The following is a 20,281-nucleotide window of genomic DNA, read 5'->3' on the forward strand; positions in this document are numbered from 1 at the left end:
TGCTCTTTTCACCGACACAATGCCTTTCACCAGCTCTCTCCTAATAAGCAAATTAAAATGAGCATCAGGGAGTGTGGTGGGGAGAAATGTTTCCTGATGAGCGACAAATTGATCTAATGTCCCAGAGCCACTCAAGTGTTGTTTTTTAAATAGGTTATCATGTCTGCTCAGTGGGGGGTTTCTGGTGCAGAGAAAAAAGGGCCCAATATAAGCACCTGACCATAACCTGTCTTTAAAGGTTTTAACTGCATTCATGCTTGTCTTGAGTCTTTTCAAGAATCTGTAAGGCAGGGGTGAGCATAGCCTGGCAAAGTTATCCAGATCATTTTTAAATTACGAGTTTTAAAGTATAAACTGATTGTTTTTAATATGCATTGTTTTTATGTTGTTACAGGTTTTTTAAACGGTGTTATGTCTTTAATTTCTTGTATCATTTAACCAGTAGTTGCTCCCTGCCTCAGTCCATAGGGAAAGGTAGGTTGTTATTGTTGTGTTGCCCTGGACCCCATTTTTGTGGCTCCTGGAGCACCTTACTAGCCCTCTAAAGACTCCCCAAGTCCTCCTTTAATAAAAAATCAGGGCTGTTTTGGGGCAATGTCTCCAAACGGTGCAGAAAGACCCACAAACAGGTCAAAACAGGTGAAAGTGCTCCCACCATGAACCTAGAACCCTGTACCCCCCCCCCAAAATTCCTCTGTGGCTTCTCTTAAAATGGTTAGAAGAAGTAATGCAACAGGAAAGGCTACCATTTACAAAGGGACTGTAGAGGAAAATGGCAGCATTTGGGTTTGGTCTGGTAGAGGTTTGCCATGGAGGGGTTCTAGAGGGAATTTGTCCCTCATCCCCATGCAGTTGCCCACCCATCCCTCTAGATCCCCTCCAGGGCAAACCCCCACCAGGCCAAATACAATATAATATACTATATACACACTCCGGCTTCTCTTCGTCAACTTCCAACCACTCCAACATCTGCTCCAACCAACTACTCCAAACTAACTCACACTGACCAGTCTGCTGGTCCACTTATATAGGATGGTGACTCTGGGTCATTACTTGGCAACACATAGCATGATGCAAGCTTGCTGCAACTTTGTCTCATGCCATCTGCTTGACTCAGCAGTCTGTGGTTGTCCCATAGAATATATGTCACTTGTCAATCAATCTATGTTCTTTCCTGTTTAGAGCTCAGTTACTCCAGCACAACTATGGGGCAACAAGGCCCAATAAAAGTACAGATATCATTCATGAAAAACAAGTGCATGTTTGAGAGCCTGTTTGGATGTACTTTTAAAAAGTACATCCTTTTGTCAAACTTCCCCAAGCTGTTTTTGTTTTTTGGTGGGTAATCTGGTATACTATAATTAGGATCCTCTTTTCAGAAATGTTCCTATATACCCACCATCACTGAGCGCTATTGTTTCTATAGCAACAGCAGTTGCCTTGGTTCCTCCAGCAAAGCTATCCGGTTTAGGACACTCTCTCTGACGTTGCCATTTCGCATTCCTCCAAAGGCCCTTCTTGGCTCCAAGGCAGCAGCGTGATGGGCGTTGGAAGGAAAGAACAGTTGGCAACTGACAAGGTAAAACAGCACTCTCCCTCCTCCTTGGCACCTGTGAGAGTTCAGTGTGAACAACACCATTCCTTTCCATGCAGGCATTCCTTAGTAGCTGCTCATAAAAGCCAATTTGGCAGGGAATGCATGCAATACAGGAGAGGAACCAACGTGGTGGAGATCAACTGTGGCCCAATGAAGCAGAGGAAGAAGGGAGCGAGTGCGAGTGTCTGAGAGGGCTTGCATACTCTCCAGCTGTCCTAACTTGGCAGAGATACATAGTCCCAATTAATCCTCTGCCAACCACTTTTTCAGCTGCTTTCATTTCCCAATTTCTTCCTTCCTTCCCTTTTTCCCTTTGTCCTTAGTTTACTTCTGATACAACAAATTGAGTTCAAAGTGAAAAAGTAGTTTGTATTCAGTTAACTCAGAGAGGAGAGGAGAAAGGTGAGGAATCTTGCTGTGGCTCAGGGGGAAAAAAAGCAAACTACTACAGCTTCTGCTACTTCATGTGTTCTTCCTCATTAATAACTTTTGTATGTAAAGAGTTCTTGTCGCACCTTTCAGAGTAACTGAAAGAAAGAAGTTGGCAGCATGAGCTTTCATAGACTTCAGCCTGCTGCCTCAGATGCTTTTGGGGAACTAGACTGAAGTGAAGTCTGCGAAAGCTCATGCTGCCAACCTCTTTCTTTCAGTTAGTCTCAAAGGTGCAACAAAATCTCTCTACATATTGATTCTACAGACTAACATGGCTATATCACTGAATTAATAACTTTTGTCATCCTGACCACATTCTGATGTGGCAACACGTATCCTGGCTTTCATCTCTGAAATGTTGGCGGGTATGAGCTTGATCAAACTTAGTCTTAAGTGTCCTATATAGATATACTAAGGCGCTGTACAGACAGGCCCTATGGGGCGCCGTCGTTACGTGTGAGGGGCGGTGCTTCCAGACGCGACTTGGCCCTTGCACATGACGAGGGCGTCAAAATGGTGGCGCCCTGTACATACGGGTGCCACCATATTAACGTGATGGACGTATAGCGTCCGCACATCCTGCCACCTTTGTGATGCCGTAAGTGCACCATTGGCGCCTTGCGGTGTCACAAAGGCACCACAAGACGAAACCCACTTTTTGTGGGTTCTTTTTGCTCTGTGACAGCCGTGCGGTTTGTCCGCTGTGGCTCCCTTGTGGAGCAAACCAGGGTGGCGGGAGACCGCCCTTTTTGGACGGTCTGTATCCCACCAAAGTTAACTTAGGGGCTCGACAGGCTGCCCCGGAAGCACCCGTTTTTGCTGTTGAGGGACACTGCAGCTCCCTTTGCAAAAAGCAGGTTCTTTTTGCTGCGTGCATCAGGTGCCATGAGTGCACCATTGGCGCACTGTCACACGCCGACTACTTTTTCAGGAGTAAATGACAGCTGTTTCACCTAAGCACATTGCTCTGCACCAAATCAAATATTCAAACCCAACTTGAGCTTTTGTTTTAAACGAAGAAGAAGAAAACCCCACGTTTAACAAAAAGCAACGGGCATTTGTGAATTCTGAAAATTGGAAGTTTATCAAGCCAGAACAGAATTAATATATATCTCAGAATATATATATATATATATTACATGAATGGCTCTATAATAACAATAAAATCAGATAAAAATCACAAAAGATTAAAGTTTAACAAAGAAAAAAAATGTTTTGCATTTTCAAATATATAAAAACCATCATATACTGCTACTAGAAGAGATTCCAAATATCAAGGTTGGCGTAACATTCAATGACATGGAAGAGGAAAAATATATATATTTAAAAATACTTGTTCACAGAAGACAAGTGAGGAGGAGGTAAGAAGAGACATTTGCACATCCACCAACCTGCCATAATTTCTTCAGGTGATTAACCATCTTTTTTTAATCTGGATAAAAATATACATTTTAATCACTGTAATTGTTCCCCACACTTTACAATCGGCTTATTCACTATTCACAAAACCTTACCTAGAACAGTAAAAACATCTTGCAAATGTATTACTAAAGGCTTATTGTAATTTCAAAACATTTTGGTATAGTAATATCGTAAATATTCTTCTTTGTAGAGTATTGGGAGGGGGGGATATATTTCCGTCTCTTATAGTGATGTGCTCTACACCAAAATTTCAGAAAATATAATGAAAGGAGAAAAATCAGTTTGAACTGGTGCCTTTTCTGCATTGTTGCCTCTCCCCCCTCGCACCTTTCATACACACACATAACACACAAATACTTAGGAAACCAGTTAGTACATGGTTTTTCTTCTAGGTGACCATCTTTCTCCTCTGTTGGCATATGGCTAAAATAAAATTATTGCTAACCAGTATTACAAAGCAGAAAATACAGGTTAATAACCAAAGTATGTCCAGCTTTTTGTTGCATTGTGGCCATTGACAGTTCTTCCCACTGACTTCAAAATGTAACCCATTTCTAAGATATTGTGCTAAGGAGCATAGGTCTATACCCCAACCCTTTAAAGTAATAACGTTTGTAGCATAGAATCATAGAGTTGGAAGGGGCCTCACAAGCCATCATGTTCAACTCTCCAGTAGGCTGTTGTAGTTCAATCCTTGATAAATGATTTTATGTACGCAGAGTGTCTAATACTGACTACAAGAGTTGGCCAGCAGCCCCTTGAAAATCCAGATTTGCATAAGGCTTTCATGAATTTGTGATGGAAGTAATTTCCCTCACACTGTGCCCAGAGCATTGTGAGAAATAGATGACTCCTATGAGCAGTGTACAACTTTGCTAATCCCCTTAGGCCCCGTTGCAATAGGAGGAGACACACTGCATGGCTGTCTCAACCAACAAGAGTGGAGTTACCTTCAAATCACATGTTTTACCTCTGAGGTGTAAGCCTTCCCTCACTGGAAGAACTCCATTCACATGCAGAGAGATCTTGTAGCACCTCTGAGACTAATTGAAAGAAAGAAGTTGGCAGCATGAGCTTTCATAGACTTCAGTCTACTTTCTCAGATGCATCTGGGTCATTTCCCAGAGGTGCATCTGTAGAAGTAGACTAAAGTCTATAAACCCGGTTACCCTTAAACAAGATGCTTCTCACCATGTTCTTCCACCTACAATAGCCTTGCCTAACCTGGCAACCTCTGTATGTGCAATGGTTACAACTCCCAGAATCCCCTAGCCAGCTGCTATATTCCAAAATACTTGGTTGGGTAAGATTAGGCTACAATAGGCAGATACTGACCACGCTTCCATGGATGTGGTAAGTTATTATGCTAGCAAGATTATGTGACATACATTGAAAAGGTAGGGAGGGTATACAAATGCTAAGCATATTCTAGTGTAACACACATCTCTTCCCTCAGTTCGTATAGAAATACAACACATTGCAGCATTGCAGGTGGCTGCATTATTCACATGATCATTGCCATCTGAAGAGTTGATTCCTCACAAGTGATCTTCCCACCTGTTAAAAAGTTATGTGGGGAGATTGTGACTCCATGGTCACTTATCACACAAGCAAGCTACTCACAGCTCCCAGAGTTTATGTCTTGTTCTTGCACAGGTACTTACATAGCATGGTCATCAGGATAAGCTTTGAAGCACATGTTTGTGAAAGCACAACTGAATCAATGGGGAATTGCAGCTAAGCAAATGGAATAATCAACACATACAGAAAAGTCACATGGCACATAGCTCTTTGGACAGTGATATTTCAAACCACAGCTAAGCTGATGGGTTTACTAACATATGGAAAATGGCTCCTTCCACACAAAATCAGCACGCACAGAACAAACCCAGCTTTGTATGCAATATGTTAATTTGGAGCGGTTACAAATCTGTTGGGTTTTTAAACATATAGCTCCTCTCCACACACTTGCAGTATGCAATCTCAGAAATTTCAGAACCATGTGCATTATCATCTGCTGTGTAGACAGACTGGCTCAACTTCCTTAAGGCCAGGAGTGTCAGTGACCAAAGGAATATAAGCAACCGATCCCATAAAAAAGAAGAGAAAAAAAGAGGTGATTTACTAATATGCATATAAACATTTTTGAAGGTATAGGCACCACGACGTTTGAACTGCTTTCCCGTCCTGCACCTTGTTAGATCACAGTAAAATGTCCGACTGGTTAGATTCACTTTAAATTCCTCATTTCATCTATTAAAATATTTAACTGAGCAGTGTGAATGCTATCATCTCCTTCCACCGACAGAACATACACAGATATTTAGTCATGGCAAGTACACTCTTAAAGATCTTTAATACATGCCTGATGATACCATTTCTCACTTATGGATTCTTATTACTAGTGAATATCACATATGTTATTTAAGACAACCTTAGCAAGAGGTTCCTCAAAACTGCAAGCCAAGAGTAGTTTTTACCAGCATGTTTCCTATCCTGCCACATGAACCACCCAAGATAAACAAATATATAAAAATAGGATAAAACCTGCCAACTTTTCTAAAGTTCCGCAGATACATAGACAGCTGGAGAATATTTTTACCTTGTGACAGTTGACCATTTACAAATCTAGAGTTAGGTTCTATGAATTCACCAAACCATCATCCACCCAACATCTTAAGATGACAACCCCATGTGCTGTTGTTAATATACTCTTGCATACACAATTCTGTAGTTTGGTGAGGCACTAGAGCATTCTGGCTGACAGTTCTAAATAGCTCTTCCCAAACTGTCAATTCTAGGATTCCATAGGACAGAACCATGGCAGTTAAAGTGAAATCATAGCACTCTAATTCTGTAGTGTGAATGCACCCCGATCATGCTGAAAGTACCAAGATGCTTCTAGATAGGAATTGCTTCACTTATCTTTAAAAAAATGGTAACAAGAACAGAGTAAGAAGTTTTCCAAAGAAGGTTTTCCGAAGACCAGAGTCAGTTTTTCTGCCTTAACTGATAAAACAACTATCACTGGGGCTCCTCAGAATTTGAAAAAGTTACTCTTTAGGACTGCAACTCCAAGAATTCCCCACCCAGCATGGCCATGGTTCATAAATGGGCCCCAAGTGGGCTCTTAAAAATCCTACTGATCCCCTTAGGAGTCAGCACAGTCCACTGTCATTATACTGGCTGGCTGCAAGCGCATGGTTATATCTAGTCGTGTGCATGGTCTTAGGAAACAAAAAGGATTTGTTGGCCCAGGATCTTAAGAATATGCCTTGAAAAAACATTACATGCAACTTTTTTTTTGTTTTATCCAAGGTTAAGAAGGTGCTGTATTGTTTTAAATGATTATTGTTATGAGCCTTCAAGACATTTCTGATTTATGGCAATCCTACAGAAAACCCATCATGGGATTTTCGTGGCAAGATTTGTTCACAAGACGTTTAGCATTATCTTCCTCTGAGGCTGAGGGAGTGTGACTTGCCTAAGGTTTCCATGGCCAAGCAGGGATTTGAAACCTGGTCTGGAGTCCTAGGTCCTATGTGTTAAAATTGCACTCCATCCTCTTGTGACAGTAGCTGCTGGACACATCTTCTAGTGTCACCATGGGCTGTTTCACACTACACAGTTATAAGCACTGTGATCCCACTTTACCTGACATGGCTGCTGCACCTAATGGGATGCTGACTTTTGTAGTTTGGTAAGGCAAAAGAGTTCTCTGACAGAGAATTCCACACTTCACTGCAAATATAGCTCTATGTTGTTGTTGTGCATTTTCAAGTCATTTCCCACTTATGGCAAACCTATCAGAGGGTTTTCTTGGCAAGATTTGTTCAGAGGGGTGTTGCCCTGGACTCCCTCTGAGGCTGAGAGAGTCTGACTTGCCTAAGATCACCCAGTGGATTTCCATGGGGATTCGAACCCTGGTGTCCAGAGTCGTAATCCAACACTCAAACCACTATGCTAAGATGGCTGTCATCCTTCTAAGACTGCATCTGCACTGCAGAAATAAATCCAGTCTGACACCACTTTAACTGCTATGGCTCAGTGCTATGGAATTCTGGGATAGTTTAGTGAGGCTGTCAAAGAAACTGTGGCAAAGAGCTCTGGTGCCACAACTACGGTTTCCAGAATTCCATAGCATAGAGCCACAGCAGTTAAAGTGGTGTCAAACTGGATTATTTTTGCAGTGCAGATGCATCCTAAGTATCTCTCCCTAAATAGAGAATTCCTCATTAAATTCTCTGGAAGGAAATTCTAAATATCCCTAAACTGCAAATCCCAGGATTCTATAGAATGGAACTATGGTTGGCACTAAAGTGGAACCATAAGGGTATGATTATGCAGTTTGAAAGGTCCTTATGTGGCCCATTACCTCTCCAGGTGAACTCACCCAGGATCCTGAAGAAAACAACCCAGTTTCCAGACATTTCAATGGCTTATATCTACCTTACACCTTTTGTGAAACCCACCAAGGCTAGGAAATCAATAACTACTTTATTGCATAAAGCACACACCTATTCTGTCTGGACTGCAAGGAGCCTCAGGCAAAAACACTGCAGTCTGGATGCTGGGTTTTAAGTGCACATAACGGAACATGGAAAATTATGTATGAAAAAGTCCTCCCAGGTACAAAAGGACCACCGCAGGTGTCTTCAAATGAGGCTTCATTGATCTGTTCTTAAGGCTCAGAGCACTCACTGCAGGAGTCTTTCCATACCTGTTGAAGGGCTTTTCCCAAGTGCACTTTACTATTAAGCCTGGTATCACACAGGAATCTTGTCTCATTTTCCCTGCTGTCTGCTCCACATAAAAAAGAAGCATAAAGCTGCATGAGGCTTAATAACCAAGATTTGGAAAAGACTCGATTCCTGTTTCTATGGTTGCAACAGCCCTTAAAGACAGAAGATTTCCTGCAACATCCAACAGCCTATCCATTTTAAAGGTAGGTCTGAGTTCGTTTTCCTGAGGCAAGACCCCTCTCCTGTTCACAAACTCTCAAAGGGCCAGAGCAATAGGAAATAAACATTTCTCTTACCTTCTTTCTTTTTTCCCTCTCTCTTAAAAAAAGAAAGAAAGAGCAAACAGCATTTTTGGAAAGAAAAAGTAAGGAAAAAAAAACATGAAACCATTAAATCTATGTACAAATCACATTGCAAACAGGAAGAACCAATCTATTTGTGTTGGGTTTCTTTTTGTGTGTGTGTGTGAAAGAAATATTCAGGATTTAAAACACATCCCTACCCACGCAGACCCCAAATGTAATGTTGCTGTTCCCTAGTTGTCAACTCCCAGTTTAGACAGTCCTTGTCGGAAATCATGCAATTCGTCAATCTTTCCATCTAGTACATCTAAAAAAGTCTGTAACTCAGTCTTAAGATGATTTTGTCTGTGTTTGCTGTCTTCGACTTCTGTCTTCAGGGCTCTGACCTTCTCCTCGAGGTCTTTATTCCTCTTCTCAGCAGCCTTGAAAAGAAATGTTGCAGAAAAGTGTTAACAGTGACATACGGAAGAACCTAAGCCCACCTCCATCCTTTGCAAAAATCTCTATTTCTGTGTCTTTACAAACACATTTTGCTTTGGAAAAATGCTATTATTTTAATCCAACTAGTGTGCTGGAAGATGTAGATTAAGGGGAAGAGATGATTTCCACTGAATCCTGACAGTTTAGGCAGGACTTTAGCAGGCTAGAATTTATATACTCCGCTGTTCACACATTTCACAATCTGTTGTCAACATAATCTGAGGTGGTTTAGAAACTCATCCTCTCACTCTTCTATCTCCAAATGGAGCCTGACCGGGAGTGTATCCTTACTGCACTGGACAGGTATAGTGTCTAGATCAAGTGAAGTAATAGTGTCACTCTATTCTGCTCTGGTCAGGCCCTACCTGGAATATTGTGTCCAGTTCTGGGCACCACAATTCAAAAAGGACATTGAGAAACTGGAGCATGTCCAAAGGAGGGCGACTAAAATAGTGAAGGATCTGGAAAGCATGCCTTATGAGGAAAGACTTAGGGAGCTGGGGATGTTTAGCCTGAAACAGAGAAGGCTAAGAGGTGATATGATAGCCCTGTCTAAATAGTTGAAGGGATGTCATATTGAGGAGGGAGCAAGCTTGTTTTCTGCTGCTCCAGAGAACAGGATCAATGGATGCAAGCTGCAGGAAAAGAGATTCCACCTCAACAATAGGAATAACTTGACAGTAAGGGCTACTCGAGAGTGGAACAAACTCCTTCAATGGAGAGTGGTGGAGTCTCCTTCCTTGGAGGTCTTTAAACAGAGGCTTGATGGCCATCTGTCAGGAATGCTTTGACTGAGAGTTCCTGCATGGCAGAAGGGGGCTGGACTGGATGAACCTTGTGGTCTCTTCCAACTCTACGATTCTATGATTCTAATACCACATTAACTGCCACGGCTTCATCCTATCGAATCCTGGGATGTGTAGTTTAGGGAGGCAAAAAGAATTCTCCCATAGAGAGCTCTAGTGCTGTAGTTCAAGGGAATGACCTAGAGAATCTGAAAGAATTCACAAAACGACAAAACACAAGATTCCATAGGATGGTGCTATGATTGCTAAAGTGCTATAACTATGTAGCGTGGATACAACCAAACACTATCTATCTGGGAAATGATACTTTTTTTTTTACTCTAGAACTCAAGGCTGATTTAAAAAATAAGATAAGTATGGAGTCTCACTGGGTGAGTGAAGATGCACAAACGTCGAGCAAAAGAAATAATTTTATGTTTCTCCAGCAACGGAGTTGATTTTGTTGATGGATGTCTGCAATTGAACTGTTCTCCCCAAGGGCCGGTTCCCATACTACACCCAGTTCTTCACATTCATGTGGAGATAACAGATCTACCGATGAAGCCAATCCCACATTGTAGAATTAGATGTGTCTTCTAAATGTGTGTTAACATTCCAGACCAAAAGAAAAAAGAAAAAGAGTTGGAATCATCCCTTTTTGTGGTTAATTCTGGATAATTCAGAAGATTAGTGCTAATGCAAGTAAACATTAGAGGATTATTTATCTCCCTCTGGGATAGTTAAGATGCTCCCTGAATGTATAGTTTTTACTGGGGGAAAATAGTTCTTCAACCCTTTTATCTGTAGCCATATAAGAAAGAATTTGAAGGCAGCACTCCGTCCAATTACTAAGGAATAAAAATAAAATAAAATAAAAATATGATATTTATGTTATAGTTGTTCAGCAATGACCTCCCTGAATCCTCAATTGTTTTGCTTGTTTTTGTCAATGTTTGTTTATACTTCGTTTATATTTTGTCTCTGGTTAACAATTAAATAAATAGGATAAATAATAATAATAATAATAATAATAATAATAATAATAATAATTGTCTCTGGTTAACAATTAAATAAATAGGAATAATAATAATAATAATAATAATAATAATAATAATAATAATAATAATAATTAAGGAAAGTGTCTACTCAGGGTAACAGCCAGCAATTCCCTCCAAAAACAGGCTTTCCCTTCTTCATGTGCCATTTTTCCTTTTTCCATCAGCCACATTATATTCCATGGTTACCAAACATGCTCAGACTTCACTGGGATTTTTATTATTACTATTTCTTTAAGTTCTCACTGATACAGGTCTTCTGTACTATTGCTGATGTTGGCATCTCCCAAAACATATCAATACCTTCCGCTTGTTTCACAGCAGCCCTGTTTTGAATATACTCTTTGCAATAGTCACTAACTGTGTTAGAGGAAACAAAGCAACCCTTTTCCTGCCCTGAAATGGTGGCCAAAGTTGACTCTTGAAGGAGAAACCTCATGGCTATGTTGGAATGGATGAGGAAGTCATACTAGTGAACCAAGCTTCATGTTGATTGTAAGAAATGCATTTCTGTCCCCGAACCTAAGTGACAGTTTGCTGAGCAGGGTGACTACCAGCTCTTCCACACTACAGCAATACAGTAGTTTGACACCACTTTAACTGTCATGACTCCATCCTGTGAAATCCTGAGAGTTGTAGCTTGGTGAAATATTCAGCCTGGTTTGTCAAAGAGTTCTGGTGCCTCACCAAACTACAGATCCCAGGATTATGTAGGAGAGAGTCTTGGCAGTTAAAGTGGTATCAAACTGCTTTATCTCTGCAGTGTGGACAGACTCAGTGCTCATACATTCTAATACAGTTTTCCTAAAAGTAAAAAAAATCACATGCGTTGCACATTTATCAGACTAACTTTCCGCTCAGCTAAACTTAGAAAGCTATCTGCAATTGTTAAGCAAGCCAGCAACACATTCCTTTCCTATGTTCAATTGCTACCCAGTTCTCTTTGACTGATAAACCAACAGGGACAACATACCAGTGTTGCAAAATGCACTGTGCCAACAAATTCTTTTCTTGCAGTATTTGCTTATTTGTTAAGGTTTATGGCCTGGCCTGCCTGAACGAAACTGCAGCCATGTCTAAATTCCCCTATACTACCTGCAGTGACTGGTTCATTTTGTGATACAAAAGGATTGGCTCCATGCACAGGCAACATAAAACCAAGCTATTTTTATACAATTGCTTTCCGGTGAGCACACCTAAGGGGTCTTAAAGCTTTCCTCATTTATAATGATTATATCAACAGGCATGGCTTGCAGCAGCATGAATGTGATTTTCATTCATAAAAGGAAGGAAACTGCAGCTATTCTCTCCTTTCTTTGGCTGTTCTTGTGAGCAACTTGCGCTGCTGTTTCCTCTGCCAAGGATCATGTAACGTGAACTATGAAATTAGTTTTTCAATTCTGGTTATAAGCCTGAGGAAGAGAATCATATTAAAACCTGGAAACATATTTAAATACCCATACCTGCAATTTCTGAGATACTGTTTCACATTCTGTCATCAGTTGTGGAATGATTTCACCCTGTTTCCGAAGATCCTCTAATTCCTATAGAAAGCAACAGAAAAATACAGAGTTTACATTGTCATAAAGGCAAAGCGGAGGAGGAGAATGAACATACATATACATGCAAACACAAGGCTTATCATCAGAAAAATACAACGATTCCCAATTTATTTTTACAGTTTAAATTCTATATACATTTCTATATACAATCTTAAATTCTATATGTGCGCATATGCTTTAGGAGCATCAATGTGCACCATCAAAAAAATCAACCAGTGTTCTGACAGTATGTATCACCTGTTTAGAGGCATATGGGTGGATTCCTGAAATCCTCATCCTCCCAAACACGCAATAAGCACCATCTAAGCAGACAACAGTGACCATCTGTTTGGCAGGATAAACTCTTGCAATGCAACATGTACATGTGTTACATCCTGCTACAGCATGTAAAGAGTTCTGAGGTTGAGGACCAGTGTGGATAGATGTTGAAATATTTCCATCTGCCTTGCTGCCCTGCCATGCTCTCCTGGTTTTTCAGTATTCTTCAAAGCATGAAGATTTCAAAGGTGCTCTTTCATGGTGTCACCTGCTGGGCTTGTCTCGAAAAGTCAGGCACAGTTTATGTCTGTGTTATTTTGCGCTAATCAGGGGGTCTGCTAATGTAAGAGGCTCAGCCTGAAAGCAAGCTGGGGCAGCCCTCCACAGGAAGTGGAAATGAAGCCTGTAATATTCATGAGTCCATTTTCTGGCTGAGTGGGTGTCTTGAAAGTTACAAAATACGGCTCATTAGGAATGCTATTACCCACAGAAAGGGCTGAGAAGAAAGCATGACATTTTGCTTTGAGGCATGTCGCTGACAGATGTTTGAAACTGCGCATCACAATCCATCACCCTGGACTATACCCATGCACTTGAATCTCTTTTAACAGGCCTGGCTGTTAAAGAGCATTAGCTGTATCAGGCCTGAAAAGAGCTCTGGCTTTAAAAGAGATATTAGCATCAGCTCAAGTCAACACAGAGCATTAAAGGCAAAACTTGACAGACACCATTTGTACACACACAGTTCCCTCTGCAACCCCAGTGATAAAAAATAAGAACAAAAACCTCTGCTTTCCAAAAGGTATGAGCCTGATATGGATGTTTTGGCCAAAGAGGATGACCTAAAATACTTTCTTCTCCCCACCAAAGGGTCCTTTCAGGCTACATAATTATACTGCTATGATTCCACATTAACAGCCACAATTCAATCCTATATAATCATGGGATCTGTAGTTTGTACATGAGGCACTGGGACACTCTGGCTAAGAATTCTAAGCATCTCTCTCTAAACTGCAAACTCCAGGATTTCACAGGATGAAGCCATGAAACTTAAAGTAGAATCATAATTGTGTAATTGTACTGTAATTGTGTAGATTGTAAGGGTCCCTGGTTGCAATAACAACAGTTCAGTGTAACATGTAACTAAAGCAAATTGATGGACAAAAGAATAGAAATATGTAAAAGAGGGCATTCTATAATCAGGGTACTATCACTGTGAAGGTCAGTGTGGTATAGTTACTGAAGCGTTGGACTGCGGATTTTGGAAATCCAGGTTCAATTCTCTACTAAGCCATGAAACCCATTAGGTTACATTGGGTCAGTTATTCTTTTTCAGCCTGACCTACCCTTATAGGTTTATTGTGCTGGCTAAAATGAGAAGAAGGAGAGCCATAAAGACTACTTTGAGCTCACTGAAACGAAAACAGGACCCAAGTGTAACTACTAAAAGCTTAACCAAATTAGATCTTCTTTCTAATGACCATTTAACAAATCTCATGTGGTAGTGACATTTGGAGAAAGATCTGCACAGTAAGTTCACCTTTTCCCCATCAAGTAATCTGCATCACTTTTTCTAATTCAATGAATACATCCCCTGCTATGACAACAGGTTTTGACAGTGTTGTCACCATTAGTCTCAAATGTCGATCTTCACCCCAGCTATAGCTATTGGCAGCAGGAAGACGTGGGTGAGGAATTAGGAAGAAGAGAAATTTGAAACATCCCTAGCAATTTTTCAGATAGCTATTTACTCAGCATAGTGTCAGTACCTTCTTTTCCCCCCCATTTTTCATAAAGCAGATGGAGCTGAACCAAATAGGAGACTATGGTATAGATTTAAGAAGATAAAGCAAATACAGTCTCAGAAGAGCTGTATGATTTGCAAAGTACTAGCCTGAATGTCTGTCTGTCACTGAGCTTGGTTAAAATGTACAGGGAAAAGGTTATCAGCTCTGCATGCATATTGCAATTACATTAACATGAACCACATGTAGTATCTAACACAGACATTGTAAGATGGTAATAGTTAAGTATACTAAGCTAATATTTAACTTATAGCAGGAGTAGGTGACTGCCTGAGGATAGAGGGCTACCTTGCACTTTGCACGACATTGGAGGGCTACCCTCACCATCATTTCATCCCACACAACCAAAGAGGGTGGGCAGGGACAATTCTGCCATGTTTGTTCTTCCTAACTGTTTTGGGTCCAGGACATGCATTTATTTAACTGAGAAATAAACCAAAGGTTTAGTGTTGTTTTTTTTAATGAAATGGGGGATTGGGAAGCATTCAAATACTGCCCTTGGGGGTCACAAGGCACCTACAAACTGCAAATTTCCTACCCCTGGTTTTGGTTAAAATTTAGTTGTTCATCCCAGCTAGACTAGCTTCATTACATGAATGGGACTTAAGTCAACACTTGTTGTTAACTGCTTTAGAGTGACTTCAACTCAGGCCAACCTTGTGAATGAGACATCTCTATGATCCCCTATTCTGAACTGGTCTGTTCAGTTCCTAGAGGTTGGAGCTCATGATCTCCCTGATTGAGTCTAGCCATCTGGCAAGCTGTCTTCCTCTCTTTCTGCTACCTTCTACCTTTCCTAGCATTATTCTTTCTCAGTGAGTCATGCCTTCTCATGATATGACCAAAGTACAACAGCCTTAGTTTTATCATCTTGACTTCCAGGGAGAGTTCAGCTTTGATCTGGTCAAGGACCCATTTGATTATCTTTGTGGTTTTCCATGGTATTCTCAGCACTCTTCTCCAGCACCAGATCTCAAATGAGTTGATTTTCTTCCCATCTGCTTTCTTTACTGTCCAGCTCTCACATCCGTATATGGCAATGGGAAATACAATGGTTTGGTTTGGATTGTTTTAATTTTAGTGCTCAAGTGTATATCTTTACACTTTAGGATCTTATCTAGTTCTTTCATAGCCGCCCTTCCCATTCATAATCTTCTTCTATACAACTGAGCACGAAAGTTAGAATCGTACAAGCCATTGTATTCCCTGTTACTATGTACAGATGCGAGAGCTGGACAGGGAGGAAAGTGGATAAGAGGAAGATCCATTCATTTGAGAAGTGGTGCTGAAGTAGAGTGCTGAGGATACTGTGGACATCCAAAAAGACAACAAATGGGTCCCAGAACTAATTGAGCCTGAAATCTCCCTGGAAGCCAAGTTAAGGTTGTCATACTTTGGCCATGTCATGAGAAGGCATGACTCACAGGAAAAGACAATAATGCTAGGAAAGGTGGAGGCATGCAGAAAGATAGGAAGACTGCATGCTAGATGGATAGACTCTATTAAAGAGGGCACAGGAATGAATTTAATGGACCCAAGCAGAGCAGTGGAGGATAGCAAATTTTGGAGATGTCTCATCCGCAGAGTCATCATGAGTCAGGATTGACTTGAAGACAGTTAACAACAACAGCAATAACAACTAATCTTCCTACCAACCTAGCCTTCACCCAACTCCCACATGACTAAAGGGAGGGAGGAAGCATCAACTTTCATTTAAACTGAGTTTGTCATATCACCTAAACTAGAACACAGTATGGTTAATTCCAGATCTTGAAAATAACTAGCTACTTCTATTATGTCTGTAATTTAGCAAGATATAACAGTATGCTTCTCATGGTATCATGTGTGACAGAGTACCTACAGTAATTCTAAAATAATCCTGTTAGTGGCAAATGCATGCATAAGTCACTCTATGCAAAAGCAGCAAATTGACCACACAACAAGAGATGTATTCAGCTGATACTGGGAGGATTTCATATGGCAACATTGTGTGGTGTGGCTATGCACTGTGAATTGTAGTTGTTCGCTGCAGTCACTCAGTCTGCTCACTTGGAAAAATAAGAATCAGAATTCTGTTCAATTTTTATTTCTGTATTCAAGAAAGGAAGGAAGGAAGTTTTTTAAAAGGTGCAAAAACATGCAAGTCTTATATTTTTTACTTAGCAAGCAATGCTCTTTTCATGTACGGAGAGCCCTAGAGGCATGTTCAACTTCTAAAGCAATCTCTATCAGCATTTTACAAGTATTGTGGGAGCAAACTATATTCCCAAAGATGTGTATTTTGCTTCGAAAGCTATTTATTACCATGCTTTCATTTACATACCAAATCTTTGTCTTGAAGCTCTGTTTCCAATTCCTGAAGGCGCCTGCTCAGCTGCACATTTCTTTCTCTTTCCTTATTTATTTCGTCGCATTGTTCTTCTAGTTCCTCAATCTGAAGGGAGGAAAAGACAACCAGTTTAAGTCCCCATTTCTCCACTTACGCTTGACTTTAAATAGAAATGGAAAACCCTGTGGGAAGGGAATGCCTGTGACAAAAGGGCAGGCTAGGACCCAAATTCTTCATGTTCTAGGCTCTTGGTAGGTCAGGTAAGGGGCCTAAGTAATACCTTCTACTAAGATTCACTTATGTCAGGGCTGAGAAAAGTTTGAACGGGAACTGAAGTCCAACAGCAGGCAGAAGGCTACACTTCATGCACCCCTACACAACGTGTTAAGTTGGGTAGTACATAACCATCCCCTTTATTGCATTTCTAGCTCTTTTGCTTAGCACTTTACAACACTGTCTGTTGGTTCTTGCTAAGAAGCTAGTAGAGTTTGGCTTACTGTTAGATGGATTTGGAATTGGCTGATTGACTGGAGCCAAATGGCACCAATTGCTTCTCTTTTCAAATTGCCATGTTTCACCTCAGTAAATCAAAGTATGAACAAGTGCTTTGGCTATGCATTCACCTCTTCCCTTTTGTAAGCAATCAAAAAAGACAAGAGGTCTTCCATTAACCATAGTTTCATATGTTAGGATTTTTTGTTACCTCTCACAATGACTGTAAAACAACCTCTCCTCACTTGCTGGTTGCTTTTGCATTTTCAATGCTCTTGCCATCTGATTATACCTGTCAGCTGAGGCCATTATTCATATATTTTATGAAATGGGCTGCAGACTACAGAGGTTTATGTCAAATAAAATTTGTTGTTAGTTGCCACTAGACTTTCAAAAATCATTTCATACTTCTTTCCAACACGTTGTGGAACAAGCCCTGACATTATGTCACGATCTGAAATTTTATTAATGTAGACTTGTTCCAATAATTGTAAAACAGGGGCTTTCTGGCCTTTATGAAAGAAACTTTAATCTATAGCTAATGGAAAAGCGCCTGGTATGTTTGCTCCTGCAAAGGAGCTAATATGTATGGTCAAAAGGCTTGCTCAAACACAGTCACTATTTTCAAGATGCAGGCCTCCTTCAAAAAAATGAAACCACCAACACTGTATGGCTATTCCAGTGCAGAATAAGTGTTACATTAGTCCTGAAATCAACTTCAGTTGAGTGGGATTATTGTTACCAGTAGCACTAAGGAAAACTAAGTTCCACTGCTCTCAGGAAATCTCCACCGAGAGTGTATGGTCCAATTAAAAGCTTCTGACAGATCACACCATATTATTTTAGCGACAGTACACACTACTATTCTTGGACTGCAGCTTTAAATTATATAAGTTTACACCTCTTGGTTATTCTCCCCTGACATTTACATTCAACACATTGAATATGGGTGGGAAAGACACTGCTTCTTAGCTGAGCAGGCATGAGTTGTGTTTAAACCTCCAGTAATTCTGAAGCACTGACAGCACAACGTAAACCCAAAGCATTAAAGTGCTCTGAGTGAAGACAAGGACGCTGGTATGTGCTGTATGTTTACTTTTTTATTTTGATTTGTTTGAACTAGGATTTCTTCTGTTTTATTTTTGGATTTCACCCTGAGGATTTTTCTTATAGGGTGACCAGTTAATTATATAATTATATCAAAGGAAAGAAACAAATGTTTCTGCATGGGGCTCCACTATCCAGCCACATTATTTGTAGACATTACAATAATTAAACCCAGGAAGGGGGCTAATTAATTTGTTACAAAGTACCTGACAATCTCTTTTGCACAGTTTTCCCCACATACTGCTTTGATACCTGAGATTCTACAAAGGGAGCCAAGTATGGATTAGTTGTACTTGTTGTGGACTGTACAGCTGGAGCAGAGGCTCAGTGGCTAGGAGCCCCATGGGACTGCTGGCACTCTATGTATGCACATATATGCTCTTGCTGTCAAGAGGTATCTTCATTGAAAGTGAGAGATGTCAATTGCTCTTCTCCACAAAACTTTGTAGCATCTCCCAGCTGCAGATCATGGAAAGATGATACAGGTAGGGAAAAGCCAAGGTATTCCCCTGGACAATGCATTCAAACAAATAAGTGCAGTTATCAAATAGGTAACTGCAGCATCTGGGTTATTATTACATACATATCATTGATACTTTGCAGGCATATTTGTTTCAAATCTATGTAGCCTGCTTACACTTTGGGATGTACATAATATAGGATGTCAACATTTCCTTCAACCAATTTTTTGCCATTTCCCATTGATTTTTAATTTTATTTTGTAAGTATGGGGAGGATATTATTCTTGGTGAAATACATAAGATCAAGGCACCACTCTTTTCTCATGAAGTTCTCACTGAGAGACAAGATATCTACTTAGCATTTACAAGCAGTATGCTTTCTTTCTATTAACATGGAAGCAAAGGTCTGGTGCTTCAGTTTGTTGCATCCTTTACCTTACTCCTAAGTTGGTCGTTCTCTTCTTTGCAAACTGAAAACTGTTTTTTCCAGTGTTCTATGCTGGCCGCAGATTCCTGGAGTGCAGAAGTCAGTCTGGCATTGCTCTCCCGAAGAGCCTGCAGTTCTATCTCCCACTTCTTTACATTAGAGGAACTAAAACAGAGAAGGAAAATAAAAATCTTGAGATTCTCAAACAATAGTCAGTGATGTTTCTAGATATGAAATAAAAGTAATACACCAAATCATAACGTTCACTCCTCTCCGCACCTTGGAGGGTAGAATCAAGATTTGCAGTATAAAAAATAAACAGTTCTGCAATTTTATCATGAAATAAGCTGGTGATAATGACTGGGTTTTAAAATATATATGTGTTAGTAAATAAGTTTGGATGAAGCATTGGCCTGAGAAACTGAACAGTACCCCTACACCATGCAATGCCCTTCCATGGTATCAATGATGACGGCAGGTAGGTACAGACAGTCATTCCAACTACAATGTGCCTTTAAAAATCCTACAACTAACTAGACCATTAGAAGGCAAAGTGCAGCCCTCTGGACTGATGGATTGAAACTACCAATCTGAGTCAGCATAGCCCATGGTAAATAATACTGGATGTTGCAGTCCAGCAACATTTGGAGGACCACATTTTGCAAAGCCCCATCCTAGAGGTCACCATTGCTAGATGCTGATTAGGAAAATTACAAAGAACCTATTCTGGATCCATGTTACAGTTTCTCAGACAAAGTTCTGTTTGTACATTTGGGACTTTACTCTCTCTCTCTCTCTCTCCCCTAAGAGGTGAATGATCTCTTGCTGAAAAACAACCAAAGGCTGAAGTTGGGAAGATAAAGTGACAGTAACAGGAGATCTACAATTGCGAACACCTCTTATGCCAGGGGCCACCAAGAGTACATCATTTTACAAAGAGGTAGTATTTATCATGCACTTCCAAAAATGAATCTGGGGCACATCAAAGTTAATTACATTCAAATTCTACAAATTGGATAAAGAAA

The 20,281-nt window shown here is 40.4% G+C and overlaps 1 protein-coding gene across 2 annotated transcripts in view; it reads right to left on the bottom strand.

Annotated features, from left to right (window-relative positions):
* Nucleotides 1–4,987: 4,987 nt before the first annotated feature.
* HOMER2 (homer scaffold protein 2) overlaps nt 4,988–20,281 on the bottom strand; it is an 80,752-nt gene continuing 65,458 nt past the window's right edge. For both annotated transcript variants that reach the window (XM_089539019.1, XM_089539018.1), the window contains 4 exons: nt 19,265–19,421; nt 16,764–16,874; nt 12,279–12,359; nt 4,988–8,917 (listed from right to left, as the gene is read on the bottom strand). In XM_089539019.1, coding sequence (XP_089395145.1) covers nt 8,729–8,917; nt 12,279–12,359; nt 16,764–16,874; nt 19,265–19,421 — 538 coding nt within the window. In that variant the 3' untranslated portion in view covers nt 4,988–8,728. The remainder of the gene's footprint in view (nt 8,918–12,278; nt 12,360–16,763; nt 16,875–19,264; nt 19,422–20,281) is intronic.

The sequence above is a fragment of the Sceloporus occidentalis genome, unplaced genomic scaffold (assembly GCF_023333645.1).
Source record: "Sceloporus occidentalis isolate IW3139 unplaced genomic scaffold, rSceOcc1.0.p SCAF_9, whole genome shotgun sequence".
Lineage (NCBI taxonomy): Eukaryota > Metazoa > Chordata > Lepidosauria > Squamata > Phrynosomatidae > Sceloporus > Sceloporus occidentalis.